The sequence below is a fragment of the Danio rerio genome, chromosome 17, assembly GCF_052040795.2.
Source record: "Danio rerio strain M-AB ecotype USA chromosome 17, GRCz13ab, whole genome shotgun sequence".
Lineage (NCBI taxonomy): Eukaryota > Metazoa > Chordata > Actinopteri > Cypriniformes > Danionidae > Danio > Danio rerio.
The window spans coordinates 7610269-7632631 of record NC_141037.1 but is presented as its reverse complement, the minus strand read 5'-3'; the positions used below and the strand labels follow the sequence as shown (position 1 = coordinate 7632631).

At 36.8% G+C, this 22363-nt stretch overlaps 3 protein-coding genes across 9 annotated transcripts in view; 2 read left to right on the top strand and 1 right to left on the bottom strand.

The window, feature by feature from the left end:
• tdrd6b (tudor domain containing 6b) overlaps positions 1-10481 on the top strand; it is a 46042-nt gene extending 35561 nt beyond the window's left edge. For 2 of the 4 annotated variants that reach the window (XM_087289766.1, XM_087289765.1), the window contains exons 2-4: positions 606-5986; positions 9799-9866; positions 9982-10481. In XM_087289766.1, the coding sequence (XP_087145892.1) occupies positions 658-5986; positions 9799-9866; positions 9982-10026 (5442 nt within the window). In that variant the 5' untranslated portion in view covers positions 606-657 and the 3' untranslated portion in view covers positions 10027-10481. Of the gene's footprint in view, positions 1-605; positions 5987-9795; positions 9867-9981 lie in introns of all 4 variants that reach the window. The other 2 variants (XM_087289764.1, XM_087289763.1) reach the window with 1 other exon arrangement.
• A 2858-nt stretch (positions 10482-13339) lies between these two features.
• The window catches only part of ankrd66 (ankyrin repeat domain 66), a 45758-nt gene continuing 36734 nt past the window's right edge, over positions 13340-22363 (top strand). Inside the window, 4 exon segments of one of the 2 annotated variants that reach the window (NM_001327906.1) lie at positions 13340-13581; positions 14737-14965; positions 16430-16564; positions 22139-22245. In NM_001327906.1, coding sequence (NP_001314835.1) covers positions 13443-13581; positions 14737-14965; positions 16430-16553 — 492 coding nt within the window. In that variant the 5' untranslated portion in view covers positions 13340-13442 and the 3' untranslated portion in view covers positions 16554-16564; positions 22139-22245. 2 annotated transcript variants of the gene reach the window in all.
• Positions 16554-22363, bottom strand: part of adgrf3a (adhesion G protein-coupled receptor F3a) — a 37286-nt gene continuing 31476 nt past the window's right edge. For all 3 annotated transcript variants that reach the window (XM_087289892.1, XM_087289891.1, XM_087289893.1), the window contains 5 exons: positions 20880-22193; positions 20761-20802; positions 17323-17358; positions 17134-17214; positions 16554-17047 (listed from right to left, as the gene is read on the bottom strand). In XM_087289892.1, coding sequence (XP_087146018.1) covers positions 17152-17214; positions 17323-17358; positions 20761-20802; positions 20880-22193 — 1455 coding nt within the window. In that variant the 3' untranslated portion in view covers positions 16554-17047; positions 17134-17151. The remainder of the gene's footprint in view (positions 17048-17133; positions 17215-17322; positions 17359-20760; positions 20803-20879; positions 22194-22363) is intronic.

The window sequence follows — 22363 nt, the reverse complement described above, 5'->3', positions numbered from 1 at the left end:
ACACTCTGACCAATGTAAGGAGAGTTTACTCGCACGTGACTTGTTTTAGCTCTTTTGGTTTGATTAGAAACTTTGGAGTGTGAAAGCGAACCGCTCCAAGAGCAAAGAGCAACAATGTAACAATTGTAATCTCTGTTTCAGAACAACTGAATCGATTCACAGGTGTGAAAGCACCCTTAAAACAAATTTGAATAAACGTTTATGTAAGTTAATGTCTTTTCAGGTACTTTTTTAGCAATTTTAGCAACACACAACACTTTAGCAGTAAAAAGCTACGATACAGATTATCGAGCTGAAGCTTGACTACAAAATTTATTCGCAAATCAAATCGAAATCACAATATCTGTCAAAAAAATTGAAAAAACGGAATTGGATATTTTTCCCAAATCGCACAGCCCTATTTAGGACTGTCACACAAACCGGTTGGCATAGTTGTCTGGCTGCCAAAGCAGAGTTGCTTATCCTGACTGATATGATTGATTAAAACATCAGGAGCAGAAGGAAATATCTCCTTTGTTTGATCTGATCAAACAAAATTCATTTATTTTCTCCAGTGCAATTGAGGCCTTAATCATCTTTGTTTTCTCCTGTTTTCTCTTCTTTAGATTCTCCCTATTTGCACTTTAACCAATTTGTTGGACCTGATTCCCAGCAAAGATGTGTTCAATCCCTGGTTTACCTCAAGTTGGATCACGTTTGACGGTTCATATCACAAGGGTAAATTTAACCCCACACACTGTATTAGTGGAATTTGGAGGGAATTTAAATCGTGGGCAAGAGAACAGGGAAATATGGCAACAACTTAAAGACATTGAAGTCCCTAGGAGGCGCCAACATGCTTTTGAAGGCAAACCTGGAGAAATTTGCTTGGTTTATGAAGACAGAACTTGGCACAGAGCAAGAATTATTTCAGAAACTGAATATGAGTACAATGTGTTCCTAATTGATGATGGAAAATCACTTTGGACTACAAGCGAAGTTTTGACAAAATGTCCACACAATCTTTGCGGTCTTGCTCCAAAAGTAGAGCTTTGTATATTGACCAATGTATCACCACTGTGTCTTGAGAGTGGATGGTCTGCGGGTGCTTCAAAGTTCATCAGATCTTTGTGTGGGAAAAACATCTCTGGATGTGTTCAGGATGTGATAATGCCATCCCGGATCATTCTTCTTGATGTTCCAAGCATATCCAAACAAATGTATGAATTCGGATTTGCTAAAAATACGCCTTGTAAAAATTTCAAAATCCTTGTAACGTATTCACTGCATTTGCCAAGAAGTCCCTCCATCCAAACTGACCTTTTGACTACAAATGGTCAGCAGGAGCATGCCAGTAATTCAGATAGGTTGTGGCAGTACTTGTATCCAGAGTTGTCGCCTGGAACAATTGAGATTGTAACTGTAACACAAGTTGTTCATCCATTGAAGATCTATTGCAAACTGTGTGTCTTTTCACAAGAGCTCAAGAAACTAAGCGTTCAGCTCTATGAACACTATGAAGATGCATTCTCTGCTCAAATCCCAGTACCACTGTGTGATGGGTCTCCGTGTGCAACGAAAGGTAGCGACGGGAAATGGTACCGATCGGTTCTTCAGCAGAATGACATCTCAGATGTTGTCAAGGTCTTTCATGTTGATTATGGAATTGGTGATTTTGTTAAACTCTCCAACATCAGACCCTTGTCCGCAAGATTCTTCCACTTGCCTGTTGTCACCTATGGATGCTCTTTGCATGGTGTAATTGACAAAGGTGTTGGATGGCGGACAGATCAGATAGATTATCTGAAATCTGTCATACTGGATCAAATCCTTGTTGGAAAGTTCGAGCACTACAGTGTGAGTGAGGGTGTCTATTATATAACACTGTATGGAAATGACAATGTGAATGTGAACCTAACCTTTGGTCACAAAGAGCATTGTTTGGCAGTGAACGAGAAGATGTGTGGGGATCCAACTCTTGATACTCTAAACAAAGTGACATATGGCAATATGCATGGCAGAAATAATTCTCTACAATCTCTCCATTCAGCTCATTTAACCGAGTACTCCAGTTCTGTTGAAGATGTTAATGTAGTCGGACCTTCCAAAGCTGAAGGAAACCTACAGTCTACAAAGGGAGGCTACACACTGAATGCTGCAACAACTTCATCTCTTCAGGCCGATGCATATGTCGATGTACCACCCAAAATTAAAGTGGGTGCCAAGATGAAGCTACACATAACCTGTGTGGAAAGCGTGAACCAGTTTTATGGCCATTTTGCACAAAATACTGACGCCGTAGCAAAAATGACCAAAGATATTCAACAGCTGTGCCGCAAACGTCCACAAGCAAAGTTTTCAATTTCCCCGAAGATGATGTGTCTTGCTAAATTTTCAGATGGGCAGTGGCACAGAGGACAAATTGAATCTGTGCATCCAAAAATACTTGTCCAATTTGTAGACTACGGTGACCTGGTGGTTGTCGATAAATCTGATATTCTACCATTTCCTCCAAATGCGAATGCAATTGCATCTCTTCCCATTCAGGCTGTTCAGTTTGAACTTTTCAATGTAGCATTACCTGAGCCGTGTGAGCTTAATGAGTGGTTCAAAAACTACGCCACAGACTGCATGTTCAATGTAGTTGTGAAGCTAAATTCTTCAGGCAAACTGTCAGTGGAGATGTATGATGACAAAACAAACCTCAACTTAAAAATTAAAGACCTGTGGAGCAAGACCAAAAGAAACGAGTCAATCAACACCAAAGGAATCGTTAAGACCCGTGGTTTCAAGGAGACTTCAGAAGGCATGGAGTTTAGAGAGGTGAGAAATAGTTTTAGCACTACATCACAAGCACATGAGAGGACTTTAAAACCAGTTGGTCAAGCCAGAACAGAACAAAACTTCCAGTCCGCTACTGGATACAGCAATGCAACTGGAAACAATAGAGCTTGGCCTAATGTTTTACAGCAACAAGTAATGGCTTATCCAAAGCTCACGGAACTTCCCTTGAGAACCATCGATGTGGGGTATGTTTCAGATGTCTATGTTTCACATTGTAATAGTCCATCAAATTTCTTTGTGCAATTGACAACTGATGAAGACGAAATATTTTCCCTTATTGAAAAACTCAATTGTACTTTGATAAGTGATTTACAAGTTGAACTAAATCTCTTGCAGTCAGATGATCTGGTGAAAGCTGAATATCCAGCCGATGGTGCCTATTATCGTGCTGTTGTAAAAAGCAAAAAAAATGGCATGGTTCAAGTGCAGTTTATTGACTTTGGGAATGAAGTGACACTCCTGCCCACTAAAATAAAGCAACTTGACAAGCAGTTCCTTAGCACTCCCAGGCTCAGTATTCAATGCATGCTTGAGGATGGAAAGAGACGAGGAAAAAGAGACTGGACCCAGGAGGAGATAATGACTTTCAAAGAGGCAGCAGGTGAAAATGGTGAAAAGAAAATTCAATGCAAGTTCATTCAAGAAGATGCAACTTGTTGGCTTGTAAGTTTAGAACACCAGGAAGGATGGTTTACTGTCAAATCAGATGCTCAAAGCGAATCCCAAGTACACTGCATTAAAAATACCCAGCCTTTAACTTTCAAGAAGCCAGCTGTAACTCCAGGACAAACTGTAGAGGCATATGCTTCATCTATCGTCGGACCAAATTACTTCTGGTGCCAGTTCAAAAACTCAGAGATTCTTGACAAAATCTCACTGCTTGCACAAGAAATTGGAAACAGTAGTCACACGAAAGCAATCCAGCCAGATCAGTTACGCCAAGGTGGAATTTGTTTGGCTCGCTTTTCTGACCAGCTCTGGTACAGAGCACAGGTTATCAATACCCATGAAAAGGTCTCTGTTCTTTTTATAGATTATGGAAATGAGTCTGAAATTGATTTTAACTCCATAAAGGCCCTGCCAACCAAGCTGCTGGAAAGCCCACCACAAGCCTTTCTATGTCAGTTGCAAGTTTTGGGGTCTGTAGAGGGCACATGGAGCGACAGTGCAGCTGATAAATTCTTTGAGATTCTAGTGGATGAACCTTTAAAAGTGACTGTTCAGAATATGGTGGTGACCCCTAACCCTACAATGTGTCCTCAGTTTAGTGTCCTTGTTGAATGCAAGGAGCTGATCGTTAATGATCTTATGAAAGATTACTTGTCTGATCCCAAACCTCAAGTCTCTAGTAAGGGGTCCATGGCAAAAACCAATGCAGGGAAGGACGATTTTGGTGTAACTAACTCTGAAGCTGTCCAGAAAAATAAAACACCCAACCTTAACTCTAGTACAACACCATCAAGTGATGATGTCAACAATTCAGCAGCATTGACCACAGGTGTAAACATGATGGATCCTGAATCAATGCAGTCTTTTCCTCGATCTGTAGATCTTCCCCAACGTGTGATACAACCAGGTACAATGTCTGAAGTATATATTTCACACATCAATAACCTGAGAAGTTTTTACGTGCAACTCAAAGAGGATGAGAATACGCTCTTCTCCCTCACCGAGTCATTGAATTCCCATCAACCATCAGAGAAAGATGAAATGCATGGATTGAGTGTTCAGCAGGGAAGTTTGGTGAAAGCCATGTTTCCTGAAGATGATTCCTGGTATCGTGCTATTGTGAAATGTGCTCCTGAAAATGACATGGTCTTTGTAGAGTTCATAGATTTTGGCAATGAGGCAATGGTTTCTTCCCTTAAAGTTTGCAGACTTGACGAACATCTGCTGTCATACCCAAGGTTCAGCATTCACTGCAGCTATAGTTTAAATGACCAATTCAAGGGAATGAAGGAGCAGGAAATTCTCTTCAAAGAAGTGCTTGGTGGAGCTGGTGAAAACACCCTCTCTTGCAGTTTTATCAAAAAAGATGACATTGCTTGGGAAGTTACAATGACTCCCTGTGAAGGCACATCTGATTCGCTCAGTAAGAAATGGGATCAGTTAGACTTGAATGAATTATCAGTCGTCACCAAACCAGTTAAGGAGACATTCAATTTTCTTTTCAAGAAACCAGATGTTTCTTTGGGACAAACCATTGAAGCTTTTGCGTCATGCATTGTTGGACCTGATTATTTTTGGTGCCAGTTTTCGAACTCTGAAATACTTGACCACATCACACAACTTGCTCAAGAATGTGGAAATTCCAGTGAAACGCAGCCAATTCTACTGGATAATTTGGATCCTGGAAGTCCATGCCTGGCTCGCTTTTGTGATGACCAGATGTGGTACCGTGCACAAGTTATTAAGAAGTGCACAAACACAGTATCTGTACTTTTTGTTGACTTTGGAAATGAGTCTGAAACCAGTGAAGGTTCTGTAAAAGCACTACCTTGTGACTTGCTGGAAAGTCCACCTCAAGCTTTCCTGTGTCGGTTGGAAGGATTTAATCCCTCTGGAGGATCGTGGGATAGTGAGGCTACTGATAACTTCTACGAACTCTTGGTGGATAAACCTCTGAAAGTGAGTGTGCAGTGTATTGATGATTCAGTGGAACCTAACAGTCCTCCATATTATGTTAAAGTTGAGTCTTCACAAAGTCTTGTAAATGAGCTCATGGCAAAGTTTTGGAGTAATTGCACTCACCATGATCAGAACTCTGCTGAGGTGATTGAATCCTGTGAAAAAGATGTGGGATCAGCACCTGTTGATCAGTCTATTTCAGAGGATAAAACAAGTGAGTGTCTTGCGATCTCTACTGAGGATAATCACACAAGTGTACCTACCTGTCCTGAACTACACGGAGATAATCCATTGATGGAAAATGGTAACTTGCATAATGTACCTGAAAACGAAGTGGATGATAAGATTGTTGGAGCAGATGTGATTGCTACTACAACAAATTCTGATGTTGCTGCTAATGATCCTGCAAATTCAGATTTGGAAATTCAAGAAGGTTATCATGAGCCTGACGGAGTTTCTGTTGTATCTGCTGAACAAGCGCAGCTGCACACAGAAGAAAATAAAGAAGATGGGGAGGAGTCCACATCCCAAAATGGTATGTACGTTTTTGTGACTTGTTTTTGTGCAATATATTATTTATTTATTTTTTAAATTGGATGGATATAATGTTTAGTCCTCTATGCTTTTACTCAAGTACTAGTTTGTTATTGCTAAAACCCTTTCTGGTGCCTTTGCAATTTTTCAACTTTTTCAAGGGCTAAGTTGTTGAAAGTGAGAGCAAGATTGCTTTGATTTTTGACCTTTGTCTTACTATCAATTACGGTAACATTGAGATGATAGCTTGTGGTTTTTAACCAAAGCCAGTACATAGAATTTGTAAGGTTGCATTTATTGACAAACTTGTATTCGGTGATATAGTTCTTAATAGGGGTTCTTGCTTCATGGTTGTTAGCACATACAACAGTTCTACTTTAACCCCTCAGAACTATAAGCTAAGCTAATACAGGATATACGAATTAAATTGGGTTGTTGATTGATCCTAGAATGTTTTTGCTGTAGCTTTCTGTGGAGAATTTATGTAACAGCTAGGACTTGAGAGCTTGATTGTCTGAAAAAAAGAGGAGATAACAGCAAGAAGGCATTCAATTAAATTTTGACTTGTATAAAGGGAGGGAGGGTTAAAAGCAGTTTCAGTGTACTTGGCTGTATGCCAATGGTAGTTGGAGCAAATAGCTGATGGCAGCACTATGTCTACAGTATGTAGTCTGACTGATCTATTGCTGCGCTGTATTTAAAGTAATATTTTTCTAAAAGTTCATTATTACATACACACATGGTTTTTCCTTTTTTTCCCCTTAATAATAGTCTACCCAGCAATGAAAATTTACTCGCTGTTTACTCTGCCTCAAGTAGTTCCAAACATTTGAGTTTCTTTATTCTGTTGAATGCAAAAGAATAAATTTTGAAGAAAGCTAAAAACCTTCAAACATTAGCTTTGTTTCCATCCACCTTTTTTATGCACATTTTGGAGATAAAAAACGGTTGATGGAAACCCACGATGCGCAAAAGTTTTGAAAATGCGCATAAATATATGTGCATAACTGAGTAGGATAAACTTTTTTTTTTATTCGATAAGAATGGATTTGCATAAACTATGATGGAAACACTTTTAACGAACAAACTCTATTTCGCGGACTAAAAAATCATGTGATTTGGTTATAAGAGATCATGTGATGATAAAAATGTGTCTGAATGGACAATCCAGCAGGCTGAGCACACTGTAAAGCATCTTAAATGTTGTTTTAGTAATTTTACAACGCCTTAACCATTTCAGTAATAGTGTTATTACAATATTAATGACCTCCAGAAAAGTCAAGATTGTCTGCTCAGTGTTTCACACCTTCAAACGCCACCATGCGTTCATTGCGTGTCAGCGTTGTCTTCTAAAGCGCAAGTCATTTATTAAATGAAGAAAAGATTCATGCAGCTTCTCCTACCGCAGTCAGTTCTCTATTTACTGTTGATATTTGGCGTCAGATAATCAGGAAGTGACGATTTTGTTCTTTTTGACTCAGTGAATGGAACCGCTGCTTTATTCTCAAATCTTTTATGCGATATTCCAGTTGTGCATAATTTAATTTGCATCATTGGATAGAAACATAGCTATTCACCTTCATCAACTAATAATAAAGAAGTCAATTGTTACAGGTTTTCAGCTTTCTTCCATATTTCATATTTAGTGTTCAACAGAATAAAGAAACTCAAATTTTTGAAACGAATAAAGTGTATAAACACACACACACACACACACACACACACACACACACACACACACACGTGTGTGTGTGTATATATATATATATATATATATATATATATATATATATATATATATATATATATATATATATATATAATCCCTTTAGTTTGTTATTCCTCACAGCAAGATGGTCGCTTTTTCGAGTCCCAGCTGGGTCAGTTAGCGTTTCTGTCTGGAGTTTGCATGTTCTTCCCGTGTTGGCGTGGGTTTCCTCCACAGTCCAAAGACATGCACTATAGGTGAATTGAATAAACTAAATTGGCCATAGTGTATGTTTGTGAATGCAAGAGTGTGTGGGTGTTTCCCAGTGTTGTGTTGCGGTTGGAAGGGCAAAATTATCCATTTTAATTCTAGCAGAAGCCAATGCTTGTTATTAATCAGGCATTCTAGCTCACTTCTGTGACGCACTTGGTGCTTTTCAATGCTTGGAATTTAATCTAACATTATTTGCATGGAAACACTGGGACTCACAGGAACCCGTGTGTGTACTGGTGGTGTTGAACCTGAGACTACCTGACAGGTGGTCTGAACTCGGCTGCACTAAAACTGTGGCTCCTTTAGCATGACTGTCAAAGCAACTTCAGCTTGTTTTTTGTTTGAGCTGATGAGTATAATGATTTGATGATGATGGGTTTTTGGATGAGTTTAAAGGTTTACCACATTTGAGTGAGTGGGTGAGTGAGTGAGTGGGTGAGTGAGTGAGCGGGTGAGCGAGCGAGTGAGCGAGCGAGCATGCGGTGTATCCAGGCAAAAGAGACCAGTGAAAAATGGTGACTGCAAATGCAACAGGATTTGATTTAATCAAGTGAGCATGAAAAGACAAGTGTTATAGGGCCCTTAATGTAACAAGCTTTGCTCAGTGTGAAAGCGGGAGTGTGTAAACATCAGTAGTTTGATGCACTCGTTTTTATTAAACAGTCAATAAGATTTACAGTGGGTGGCTCACAGCAAGAAGGTTGCTGGTTTGATTTCTGGCTGGGCCAGTTATCATTTCTTGGTGGAGTTTGCATGTTCTCCTCGTGTTGGTGTGGGTTTCCTCCGGGTGTTCAAAAGACACGCGCTATAAGTGAACTGAATAAACTAAATTGTGTCTGTGTGTGGGTGTTTTCCAGTTCTTGGTTGCAGCTGGAAGGACATTCACTGCGTAAAATACATGCTGGAATAGTTGCCGGTTCATTGCCCTGTGGTTTACCTGAAATTGAGACTAACTTTACCTTCACACCGAAAGCGTCTAAGTAACTGGAAGTCATTCATTTTCCAATGGGAGCCAGCGGCAAGGAGCAGCGTGTCCTGTCTTCACTGGTGTGGGTGTCGAGGAGAATTAAAATCAAGTCAACTTTATGGTAATGAGTTGTGATGTGGTTCGGCAGCAAGCAATCAGAATGTAGAAGTCCACCGCCTGAGAGGAGTCCAGAGTACACGGTCACTGTCAACTTTGGTTTTAATCACAGTTGCTCCCAAGTGTTCGATTATTGTGGTCGCTGGATTTCCAGTTATTTACAATGTTTTCTTAGAAGAACATATATTAAAAAAAATTACTGGCGAGTTATTGATGTGCATTAATGTTATTTATATTTATTTATTATTATTATTTGATTTTTTTTTTTAAGTGGGAATCTCATGCGACAATACAAAACCGTATTGCTGCTTTAGGATATTTCAGACATATGGACACATTGTATAATTACTGTAAATGGAGCAAAGCCACACCACATGCAATTTGATTTTCTATTGTTAAATGAATTTGATAAAGTGCACAACATTTTCATGCTAGAAAGCATGTTTTATGCAGGAATGTAACTGATTTGCTGATATGTGGCAATGGCTCCTTTTAAATACGAGATCAGTGTAGTGAACTTTGACGCTCTCGCCGCCGGAGCTGAAGGCAGACAGCGTTGTCGCCAGGGGCCAGAGCGACCGTTGATGCTCTTACCGCCTTCAGTGTCAACGCACAGTTAGCCAAAGGAAAATAAATTAATAAATGTTTTGTTTTTATTTGTTTAGATTTCAATTCTTGTGTCTTATCTAGCTTTAATTTGTTATTTTATGCTAAATAAATACTTATTTATGCTTTTTTTTCCCAGCAGACCTCCCATTGACGCCAAACAGAAGTTCAGATTGGGTTGCTCGTTTAGAAAAACAAATGTTACCCATGGTATTGCTTTTTGTTTTAGCCTCTGTGATTTTTGTTTTTAGTTTTTTCTTTTAACATGCATTTTAATTCTTTTTGTTAATTAACAGCTGTACTTTTTCTTTTTGTTACCTTGTAGGTTTGCACTGAAGACTCATGTGACTCTAAGTGCATCTTCAAATGAGTCGAATTTTAAACTTTTATTTATTGTGGAACAGTGTAAACCGTTTCATTTGGGGAAATTAATGCACAACTGAGAAATGTATTAAACCAACAACCTGGCCTGTGAAAGTTTGGAGGTTTTATTTGCATGTTGATTCGTTTCTTGTCATTTTAAAACAACACTTGAACCTCGACTGATTGCATTGTGTTAGGCTTTGTTAGGCTTGAGCTTTTTCTTGTTATATATAATTTTTCCTGTACTGATTTAAAGGCACGATTGACAAGTACTTAAATAAAAAAAGACAAAACTTAAATTTAAGTAATTGTACCGAAAGCATTTTGCACAACAAACCTGCACACCCTATAGCCAGTTTACAGCAGGTATGAGTGTAATTGTTTTTTCCTTGTTGTAATGTGTATTTGTTAATTTTTTCCCTTGTTCAAAAGAATTGTTCAAATAAAACTTCATAAATTTGGGCTTTTGTTGCTGTGGTTGTTTTAATCATTTATAACAACATCAAAAAAAAAAGAAACTAAATTAATTCTGAAAGCTTAATCTTAAATTCTAGGGGTGTAATGGATCACAGTTGATCTGTGATTTGTACGGATCATAACCCAAGGCTTGGAACACACTTGGCCCCCGGGTTAATACATTGTTTTTACTTGTATATTAAAATATTAGCAGTAAAATATGATCATGTAAGTAAGTATTTAGGCTCTTCATGTCAAATATAATGATGACGGAAGAAGTTGCGGTGGGTTATTTGGGATGTGGTGAGTTTTTTAGTTTATTAAAGGTGTTTTCTGTCACTACTTATTTAGCCTGCATTAATGCATTCAGTGTATCAGCTGCACAATTGATCATTACAGAAACAGGATCTGAATTTCCACTCAACATAAATTATAAATGATGGTGATTTGCGAATGTTTATTAATCCTTTGAATCACTGCATTCACATCTGTGATTGAAATACTTAAAAATCAAGAGGTTGAGTCTTTAGTCTTTTGAGTTGGTTATGAAGTTACAGACAGTCAAATAACACAGCAGTACTGCGATAACAGTTTATAGTTTAAATAAAACCACTGATGTTTATGGTTTAGATTAAAATTACCATCATATGCATTTAACTTGACGCTCAAATGAAAGTTTATGCAGAAATTACATCATTTAAACAATAGGCGACGACAACCAGCCATCAAAAATATGCCACTGAATAATTCATCAAAAATGACACATCAATGAAACATGAAGTTTTATGAATGAATCACTGAATCATTTATTGAAAATGAGGCTGAAAATAAATTTGGGTTGTACAAATTATAATGTTGGATTTTTAAAATTTAGCGTTATCCGCAACAGAGAATTTTTCACAGTACTGAATATTTCACAATTTGTTTATATTCAGCTGATTATTTCTTCATTTTATTTTAATAACATAACAGGTTCTAAGTTGTTTGTTAAAACCAAAAGTGTCTTGCAGTACTGTTTTTGTAATAAATGGAAAGCAAATTACATTTGTCAACTCCCCTTTCTGGCTAATCCAGTAAATGGTCCGATCCTTGACTAAAAAAAGCATTATGTGATCCAAACCGTGAGATCACATTTCTGAGTCATGAGTCACATTACTATTCAATTCTCATGAGAACTCAATTAACATTTTAAATAATGCACCTTCCTCCTTAGTTTTTTTCTAATAAATTTAAAGTGCATAATATATTTTTGTTAAATGGTCAATGTGCTTCACGGTTACACTAAACAGGCAACAGTAAAAACAGTGTCCCCTGTATAGGCAGATTTTGCGACATTTATGAAAAAACACCAAATATTGTAGGAATTACTTGTTTTTCTTTCAAGTAATTGAATTATTTACTTTTTTCCATCCTTCAGTTGTTTGGTCTGTCTCAAACAACTAGGAAAGTATTCTATTTGGACTTGAGTATTTTAGCTAATATAATATATTTTGATGTTGAAAATTTGTTATTTTGATTATTGTAAATTGCAAAACATCTATTGGAAAAGTTCACCCAAAACTGAAAATTCACTCACCTTTCACTTGTCACACACTTTTTAAGGAGTTTATTTTTCAGTTAAACACAAAATAAGGTTTTAGAATAATTTGTTTAAGGGACATTATCCCAGAAATGTACCTTTTCATTTATAAAAAAAAAAAAAACAGACATGGACTGCAAGCTTGTCGTCCTTAAAAAAAATTACACAAACAAGCATAAAGTCATACAATTCAATGATAGAACGCTTTTTTGATCTCTGTAAGCTTCTTCTCCGTCAAATGACATGTATTGCACACATTTAATGTTAAATTTAATGCAAATGTGACAGGACTGACAGAAACATGGGGAGTTGTAAATTTATTTGTATTTGTAGTGTTTATTTGTAGAATTTACTTATAACTTCACGTTTTTAATCAATTGATGTAAATGATAACTGAATGATTGCTATTTAAGATTTTTTTTCTTTTATAAATAAAAGTTTTTAGCATGACAGCTATTAAAGCTGCTGGTTCGATTGCGCTGAGGACAAGGACAATGACAGGGTTTGTGCTGTAAAACGTTTTAATAAGGAAAAACAATCTGTGAACCAAATGAATGACATATTCCTTTACAGGACAGCTCAAAGAAATCAACAATCAGCCCATTTTAGAAATTTTTGGGATGAAATACTTTTAATTAACCATATTTATGTTTTATTTCAGGGACAGATAATATATGTTTCTTTTAGAATTTCCCAAAACCCGGTAACCATTGACTTCCAAAATATTTGTTTTTCCTTCTATGGTGGTGGTTGTTACTGTTTTTGACATTCTTCAAAGTATCTTCGGTGTTCAACAGAAGAAATAATAAACAAACACTTGAGGATAAGGCTAAATTTGAGTGAACTACCCCCTTAAATTGATCAAATTTATTGATGGTTTGCGTATCGCATTAGAAATATCTTTCTAAGGTCGCTTGGCGGCTCATAAGTATTTTGAATTATAACATTAATTTGTCTGAGCAAAAACATTTCTAAACACTATTGTATAAGTTTAAAGTTATCAAACAAGTGAAATGATACCTGACACATGCAGACTCACCGGTGAGCCAGAAGTGTCCGATGATTTGTCCAGATAATCCGCGCTCAGAAAAACAACGGGTATCACGTGATAACGTCGTACTGTTCTGCGGAATATTAAACTTAAAAACATTAAGTTATATAAATAATACAGGTAACAATTACTTGAAGAATATTAAGGGGTTAAACTGTTCTTTCTTAGTTAAAAGCAAAAAGAAAAACATGATGACTGACTGCTAGATAAAACCACCTGCTGTCGCGTTACTGTGGTAACAGGTGTTTAATTACTTAAAGCGCAAACAAAAAGAAGCTAACGTTAACGTCTTTTAGTCTGTCAGTCGAACTTTTGACAAAGTTTTTCATGTTATAAAATGACAGAGTTGCATCAGGCGGCTGCGGCTGGAGATTATGATTTGGTGGAAGAAATTGTGAGAAACAATTCGTGTAATCCTAATCAAAAAGACTTGGACTGGAACAAGAAAACCGCTCTACACTGGGCAGCATCCAAAGGCAGGTTACGCTGGTCCCCCAGACCTAATATTAGACTTTTTATTCCATCTAAACCTGTTTATTCTATATGTATACCATGTCGTTACTCGGTCAAAGTGTGTATGTTATTTTTAAAGTTCCCATTTTGATGTTTCGTATATGTATCTTTGTTATTCAGCGTAACAATAACTTAATTATGTAACGTTAACGTTAAAGGTAACGTTAACGTTATCTGGATGCAGCCTCTTCAAAATTAGCCGAACGTTAACTATACCAAATCTAATAACATAATTTTTACTTTGTATTATTTTGCTGACAAATGGGTACAACTTAAAATTGAATGAAGAATATAGGGATCCACTGTGACCCTAAAATAAGCCTTGATCTAAAATGTAATGCTTTTTTTGTAAATGATGGTAAAACAATAGTATTTTATGCTTGTTCAGAAAAAAAGTCAATTAAAACAAATAATTTAATTACTTGATTTAAATTTTGCCCTTGTCTTTGATCCTAATATCCTATTATAACTATGTAGTCTACTACAATTTAAGATTAAACACTAGTATTAAGTAGTAGTCATGATACAGTATGTGTTGATGAATGTGCTGAATATGGGTGAACGGTACACTCTAAAATGTTTTACATTTAAATTATAAATAAAAATACATTTATTTACATGGCCAACCCAAATAAAAAAAAGAAATTGTCAGAGCAGAGATAAGCATCCCATAATGCAATCTTAAAGTATTTTCAGTAAAAACATCAAGCTATAGCAGTCTTTTTGCAAGTTTACATTAAAGGGATAGTACACCCAAAAATGAATATTCTGTCATCATTTACTTGTTTCAAAACTTTGAGTTTCTTTTGTTGAACACAAAAGAAGACATCTTAAAGAATGTTGGAAACCTGTAATTGTATAGTTTTTCTTTTTAAATATTTTATATTTTTCATAGTATTTCTTTTTTAATGGTTACAGGTTTTTAACTATTTTTTAAATACCTTCTTTGTGTTCAACAGAAGGTTTGAAATCATTTCAGGTCGAACAAACAGTGAGTGTTCATTTACTTATCTTCAAAATGTTCATTTTGCGGTGAACTTTAACTTAACTGTAATGAAATTCACCCAGTTGCTCTTGCATGTGTGTGATGCTAAGCCTAATCTGTGATCTTGTTTTAGGCCAGACAGAGATGGTTCGGATACTGGTTGAAAATGGAGCCAGGGCTTGCTTGAGAACGGACAATGGATGGACGCCTGCACACTTCGCAGCTGAATCTGGAAGACTAGCGGTGCTACGACTCCTTCATTCCCTGCATGCACCTGTAGACAAGGAGGACTCCTCTGGAGATAAACCTGTCCGGATTGCTGAAATCTACGGACATGAAGATTGCGTTCGTTTTCTTGAGAAGTATGATGATTCAGGGCTCATTTCAACCATACAATAGTCTTCACAGACAATTCTGATTTATGTTTATGGAAACAAGTTTAATTTCAGGGCAGCATGGTGGCTCAGTGGTTAGCACTGTCATCTCACAGCAAGAAGGTCACTGGTTTGAGTCCCGGCTGGGCCAGTTGGTAATTTTGTGTGGAGTTTTCATGTTCTCTCTGTGTTAGCGTGGGTTTCCTCCAGGTGGTCTGGTTTCTCCCACGGTTCAGTGTGTGGGTGTTTCCCAGTACTGGGTTGCAGCTGGAAGGGCATTCGCTATGTAAAACATATGCTGGAATAGTTGGCGGTTCATTCAGCTGTGGCGACTCCTGATATATCAGAGACTAAGCTGAAGAAAAGTGAATAAATTAAATGAATGAAAGTTTAATTTCCAATTCACGTTTTCTTTTAAAGCAGTACATCAGGGGCTGGTTGCACCAGCAGTGCATAAGTTAAAACGTAGCTTAGTTGTGAATAAAAAGGGACACTCAGTTACAGTTTACACATTACTAAATATTTTAGTGTTGCACCACTGAACTTAATTTAAACGTAACACTAGGCTCCAAATAAATATTAACGGCAGCCTTCCCCCCATGTATAACAGTAGAAAAGAGATGACAGTGAGATTAGTTAACATTGAGGAGCTTGCGATCTTAATGAAGAATGATCTCTCTCTAATCACAAATAATTTCCTCCCAAATCTCGCTTTTTTTAGTTTGTGAAAGAAGTTTAATTTTCTATTAAGAAGTGTATTGTGTTTATTTTATCCATCAATTAAAATGAGAATTTCTTCATGATTGAGTTTTTCATCCTCCTCTTATCTCTTTCATCAGTAGGATATAAACAAATTCAAGTGTATTGTTTTGATAACATGCAATTTGGTGTGTATTCCCGGCTCGCAATGCAGATATTTGTGTAGTCTGTTATTAGTGACTTACTGTAATTTAATGTGCTACAAAATTATAATTTATAATTTCATTTTCATAGTAGAGTTATATATATTTAAAAAAGGTTATTTAAAAAGCCTCGACCCCAACTCAGGGCAGGGCTATATTTATTTCACCAAGTAGGACTCATTCCTGGATTAACATCTACATTGATCCTGGAACTACAATCCAATCACCAGTCAGAATTAAGGGTTACATTTACAGTTTAGGCTTACGGTTAGGTTTCTGCACATGAGTGTTATTCAACTACTATTCACCTCAGATTTTGGGAATATTTTACAGTTATGGTTGGGTTTAGGGGTGGGGAATGGATTACATTTTCCAACAAAAATTATGGTCCAGGATCAATATAGATGTAAACCCAGGAACGCATCATGACCGACTTTTGTCATTCCAATATTTACTGCCATTTTCAAACTTAACTAGATTTCTCTGTTTATTTGAAGGAGTGACTGTGTGATACTAGATGTTTTTTAAATGCTGTTTTCTGTACTTTCAGGGCAGAGGTTGAAAGCAGAAACTATCGGCAAATGGCAATGTCAAATGGTCTTCCATTAGATGATACAGATGAAGAATGGGAAGAAGAGAGAAAAGAAGCCAGACTGCAAGAAAGAAACCAGTAGTTAATTAAAAGGTAGGTTTTATTATGCCATGAGAACAAAATACAAAACTATTGGATAACATCTGAATTTTAAAGCACATTTACATATAAAATTATAAAGAAAGCATTGTTGGAGGACAATAAAATCATATGCCAAAGATTATATTTATCTAAGACGTTCATCAGTTTTGAATATTAACAAACAGGCTATACATAAACATTCAAGCATAAATATACTTACATGAATATACATAAATAAAAAGACAAATATAGCTTTTACCCTGAGAATACATTCATAATACAGTAAACATGACATGGCAAAGCATACATTCATGACTTGGTAAATGTATATTTATATTTCCTGAACTGCGAAGTCACAAATTATTGTACATTATTAAAAAAAAAAAAAACAATAAACTCTTAACATATTTGACATTTTCAACCTGTTTTATTCTGCATAGAATGAGACAGAATTGAATCCATGAAAATGTTCGCATTCCTTCTTTCAATTAAAAACTATTGGAATTAAAAACAAAAATCAAATTAGACCAAAATATGTAAACACTAAATAAATGAATCTTAAGAGCAGAAATATAACTTACCCTAAATCTGTGCCATATTTATTTCCTCATGATTGAAGACTGCGCTTTGCTTGAGCTTTCAGTTTTAGAATGCACTGATTGCTAAAGTAAAAAAAGGTTAGATTATATTGGTGAGCTTTGTGTTATTTTGTATTTTCATTATGTATTTCACATCTGTAAAAGCATGTACATTCCCTTGCACAAACTAACCTTGATTTTGAAACGCTTCAGAAGTGCATCACGAACCTTTAAATGAAAGATGTACAATTAAGTTAGAGAATCGTAAAGCTGTAAGATTCTCTTATTATATTAAAGTCAGCTTGAATCGGAAGTTGCTGAGACAGATATTTCAATATGTTGATGTACAGTACTTTCAACTGAAACAGAAAAATAAGTTGGGGGAGGGGCATTTTTGGGACCTCATTCGCTCATAGCAAACTAACGGTAAGAGAGAATATTAATATGCAGTTGCTATGGAAGACCTCAGATTGACATGAAAATTTCGCTTTGATTAAGGATTACAAAGCAAACACGGATTAATTAATCACCTTGAGAATATCAATGTGGGCTAGCAAAATAAACATTGTAAATTTAGTTTTCAAGTGGACTTAAAGTATTAAAAAACTAAAGACTTTTTGGTGTAAATATAGATGAAGTACTGCTGTATATGTACTTAAAATTAAAATTACTGAGACTTATTTCATGTTGATGTACTTCCAACTGAAACAGAAAATGAATTTAGGGCGAGGCTTTTTTACACCTCATTCTCTTATAGCAAATTAACAGTAAGAGAGAGCATTAATAAGCAGTTGCTATTAAAACCCTCAAATTGACCTGATCAGAAGTATCACCACTCCAAATGCAAAAGCAAATTCACTTTGATTAGCTTTGATTATCAAAACAAACAATTTTTTTGCAGTGGATTAACTTGCACTGATTAATTATTCACCGTGACAATATCAATGTGAGCTAGCAAAATAAACATTGTAAATTTAGATTTCAATTGGATTTTAAGTATTAAACAATTAAAGCTTTTTTTTGAGGGAAATATGGAAGAAGTACTGCCCTATATGATACTTAACATCAAAGTCCACATGAACTGGAATTTGCTGAGACTTTCATTTCATTATGTTGATGTACTTTCAACTGAAGCTGAAAATTAAGTTGGGGAGGGGCTTTTTAACGCCTCATTCCCTTATAGCAAATTAACGGTAAGAGAGAATATTAATATGCAGGTGCACACCTCATTCAGGTGATCTCGGACCAATTGTTTTGGCTCGGATCCGAGCGCGATTGCTGGATTTACGTATGCCAAACAAACCCTGCTAACTAGGCAAACAATACAGGTTCCAAAACAAAAGTCTAGGTGTGGAAGCACCTTAAAGTTAACATAAACATATTACTAAAACTTTTATTTCAGTCATTTGTTGATGTACTTCCAACTAAAAATCAATATTGAGAAAAAAGCGGTGGCTTTCTTTTTGTGCAGCAATGGTAAGAGTAGCGTGGTTAAGAATATTGTGACTGAAGCATTAAACTGACATCATCAGAAAAGGACCACCCACTCCAAACACAGAAGGAAATGGTCAAATTTTAATTGAAAATTACCAAAGCATTTTTTAAAATTGATTAACTTGAATGGATTAATTGTTAACCTAAAGGTCAATAACATGCACCAGAAAAAAACAAAAAAAACTTTTTTCAGATTTTAATCTGAGATTGGCTAAATAAGCATGCTGCCCTCCTTTAAAGGTGCAGTAAATTCGACACTCAGTGGTTAATCTAGGTATTGCATTCCTGCGCAGGTTGCCAGATTGACGACTAATGCCTAGTTCAGACTGCGTGATTTTAGCCCCGATTTTGGCTCGCCGACAGGTTTTGAGAAATCGCCGACAAATGCCTGAAATCACAGGCAAATCGCTGCTCGTGCACGTGAGTGACAATCACACAGTATGAACGATCAAAGACGCGATCTGAGAGAATCGCTGATGAGTCGCCGATGCCTGCGAGATATTTGGCGTGCTAAATATCTGGAGCTGTCGGCGATGCAAATCATGCCGTGTGAATTGAGTTTTGACTGAAAATAACATCGGCGATCGCCTACAGCCAATGAGAGAGCAGCTTTCACTTGTGTGTGCGTGTGTGTATACCTGCTGCAGGCCAGCGGGAGGCTGGGGGAGAAGTTAAAAGCACTCTTTTTCGGTTTATTTGGACCCACGAAATGGAGGGAAAACTAGTGGAGGTTTGACAGGACTCAGGACCAACTGTGTCTGTTTGACGTTTCATACAGAAAGAAATTAGTTTATTATTAACGTTGAGGAGAAATGGCTAATTCCCTTTAAACCCAGGTGAGCAAACATGTACATGTTCTACCCCATTAAAGGCTTCTTTCTCATTATGTAGTTAATAACAAAAGATAGGCTATACTACGTGTTTTTGGCTGTGAGACGTAGTTTGGACGAAGTTGTCGGCGATTCTCCCTATAGTAAAGTCATGCAATGTGAATGTCCCTGTCGCCGATCCATCTTTGCAGTGTAAACAAAGCAGCGACGAACACTAGCCCAGATAGTCAAGCAGTGTGAAAACATCTGTGACACGACTAGTTGGAAAATCATGCAGTCTGAACTCAGCATAACAGGAGCCAGTCTCAAGCCTACAGGCTGATTTAAGTCGTGTTCTATTTAGAAGCAACAGCACGCGATTAAAGAAATATTCTCCATATTAAAAAGAGTTTCTGTCCTAACCAATACCTTGAATTGATATTTTAGAAACATTTTCTATTTCTAACAAGTGAACAACAGGATTAATGACAATGATCGCCTGAGGTACACCTCATGTGCTTTATTCAGATTTAAATTTTAATAATGTGAGTTTGAATGTCATTTTACATGACATTTATTGCCATACTACTGACAGGTGCAGCAGATAGTTCACCTCAGATCTTAAAATAAAATAAACAGTTTGAAATTGAACTTCAGAACTGTGAAAAAATGCAAACCAACATATACTGTATTCAGCATTTACATTTAATAATGTTAAAGAGGTTTACTATGTATTAGTTAGATTATAAACCTTACCATTTGGTAAGTGAATGCATATTCTGTGCTTCTTAATGGCTGTATTTAAATTTCAGTTTCGTCTGGTGCGAACAGCCAAATTGCTTATTACAGCAAATTTCATCACGTAGCGTGTTGTTAGGACACAGGGTTACAATGTAACCTGCTCACCTAATGTTTACGTTTGCATTATTTGTATTATTTGATCCTTTTTAACCTCATGTGGAACTCTGAATCTGCATCTCATTTTGGAGTCTGTTACTGTCCACCAGACGTCCCATTTCAGTCAAGGGCGCATGCTTTAGGAGCTTTCCTGACTGAATGAATGAATGAATGAATGAAATGCGCTGTTTTCCACCAAGAAAGCAGACAGCGTTTCAGCACGTAACAGACATTTTCAAAACAGAATAACTGACTTCAGCACTTTTTTTTATATTAACAAGAATGTCTGCAAACATATTATGGTATTTTTATGCTTTAGAAGAGTTACATACAGCACCTTTAAGAGATTTTTTTCAGTAATAATCCTGCCACTAATGCAATTAAAAGTGGAATTATCATATCTTCAGTCTAAACAATAGTGGGCATTTACCTTTTTCTCTCCAACGCAGTTTGTCAGCAAAATGAACAAGCCCTGTAATACAATGCAATTAGATGTTGTAACGCTACATGCAAAAATATCAGCACTACTGTTTAATGCTTGACTCTCACCTGCAGCGAATTGAATATTGTAAATGAGTAGTTGACTAGTGCTGCCCAAGGTTTTACTGTAAGATCAAGTCCCAGCACAAAGAATCCCAAGACCCAGCTTAATCCGAGGACAGGGCTTAGGAAGACGATTGTTTTAATCATGCTCTTGGCTACGTCCTTTTCATCCCGAGCCTTTGCCTCTGAGATAGAAGGAGTTGCTATCTTCATGATGACCACAGCCAGCGTGAACAGGTTCACAAACACAATTGCACCGATAGGAATAATAAAGGCAAAGATGGAGCCTTTCAGAGTCCCCTTATATGTGAGCCAGCAAGTGCTTTTGGAGTAGTATTCACCTTCTGCACCGTTGTTAAATGATATATAGGTTACTGCCACAGCTATTATTGGGCATGCGTACCCAACAGTGATAGACAGTCCCAAAAACACCTTTTTGCGCAGACGGTCAAAGACGTAAATCATTTGGTGGAGAAGCACAAAACTCAAGCACAGCATCCAGAAGAAGACGGCAAGGAAAAAGAAGTGCTTGATTAAGGTGAGGATGGAGCACCAGTTTGGGGGGATGCTCTCTGGTTTGGACGTTGTTAAAAACATACAATGTGCTAACAGCAAGCATAAGGAGATGTTGAATAAGGCCACGTGGCGGAAATTGGAGATGGGCGACTTTACAACTGCATCCCATACCAAAACCTTGATGATTAAACACGCAAGAAGCGAGAGGATGGAAATTCCTAAGCCAGCGTAGGTCAGTTCGTCCATATAAGGAAGGGTCTCTGCGTTTTTGGACATCAGTATGGTGAACGCAGAGTTGTGATCACATATGCATAATGTGGGGTTGTCTACACCAGCCCATCTACAACCGTCTGAAGACCACTCGTTCAGATTTTCATCCCAGTAAACACAGTATATCATATGATTTGGAAGCCTTTGTTTAGCAGAATCAAACTCAAGTGTTATACTTCTGTTCGTATTGTTTGCATTAACAGGGGTAACTGATAAGATGGTGGTGTTTGAGTCATTTCCCTCAGCTTTTGGTAAAATTTGATAAAGGTTCCGGAATCCAAAAACAACAACACTATTATCTGAGTTTCTGACACTAGCATTAAAGGTCTTGCAAATGTCTGCTGGACTGGTGTGATTACAGAGCGCCATTTGAGCATTACTAGAAATGTAAGGCGTATTCGAGATCAGATTTGAGTTGTTCATCATTCTCTCAATAGTTTTTAAATATTCTACAGAAATAAATATGCTTTTATTTTCAGGGTTTTGCCAGCCAGATGGGTCGTTCAAGAGATTGCTCGCAGAGCTGACGAGTTTCTGCAATGTAAAAATGAAATGTGATTAATAAACTTTGAACACAGGAATGTTATAATTATTCAATTCAATTCATGTCATTTTCACTCGTATAAGAGTGATATACAGTTGACGTCAGAATTATTAGCCCCCCATTTGAATTTCTTTTCTTTGTTAAATATTTCCCAAAAGAT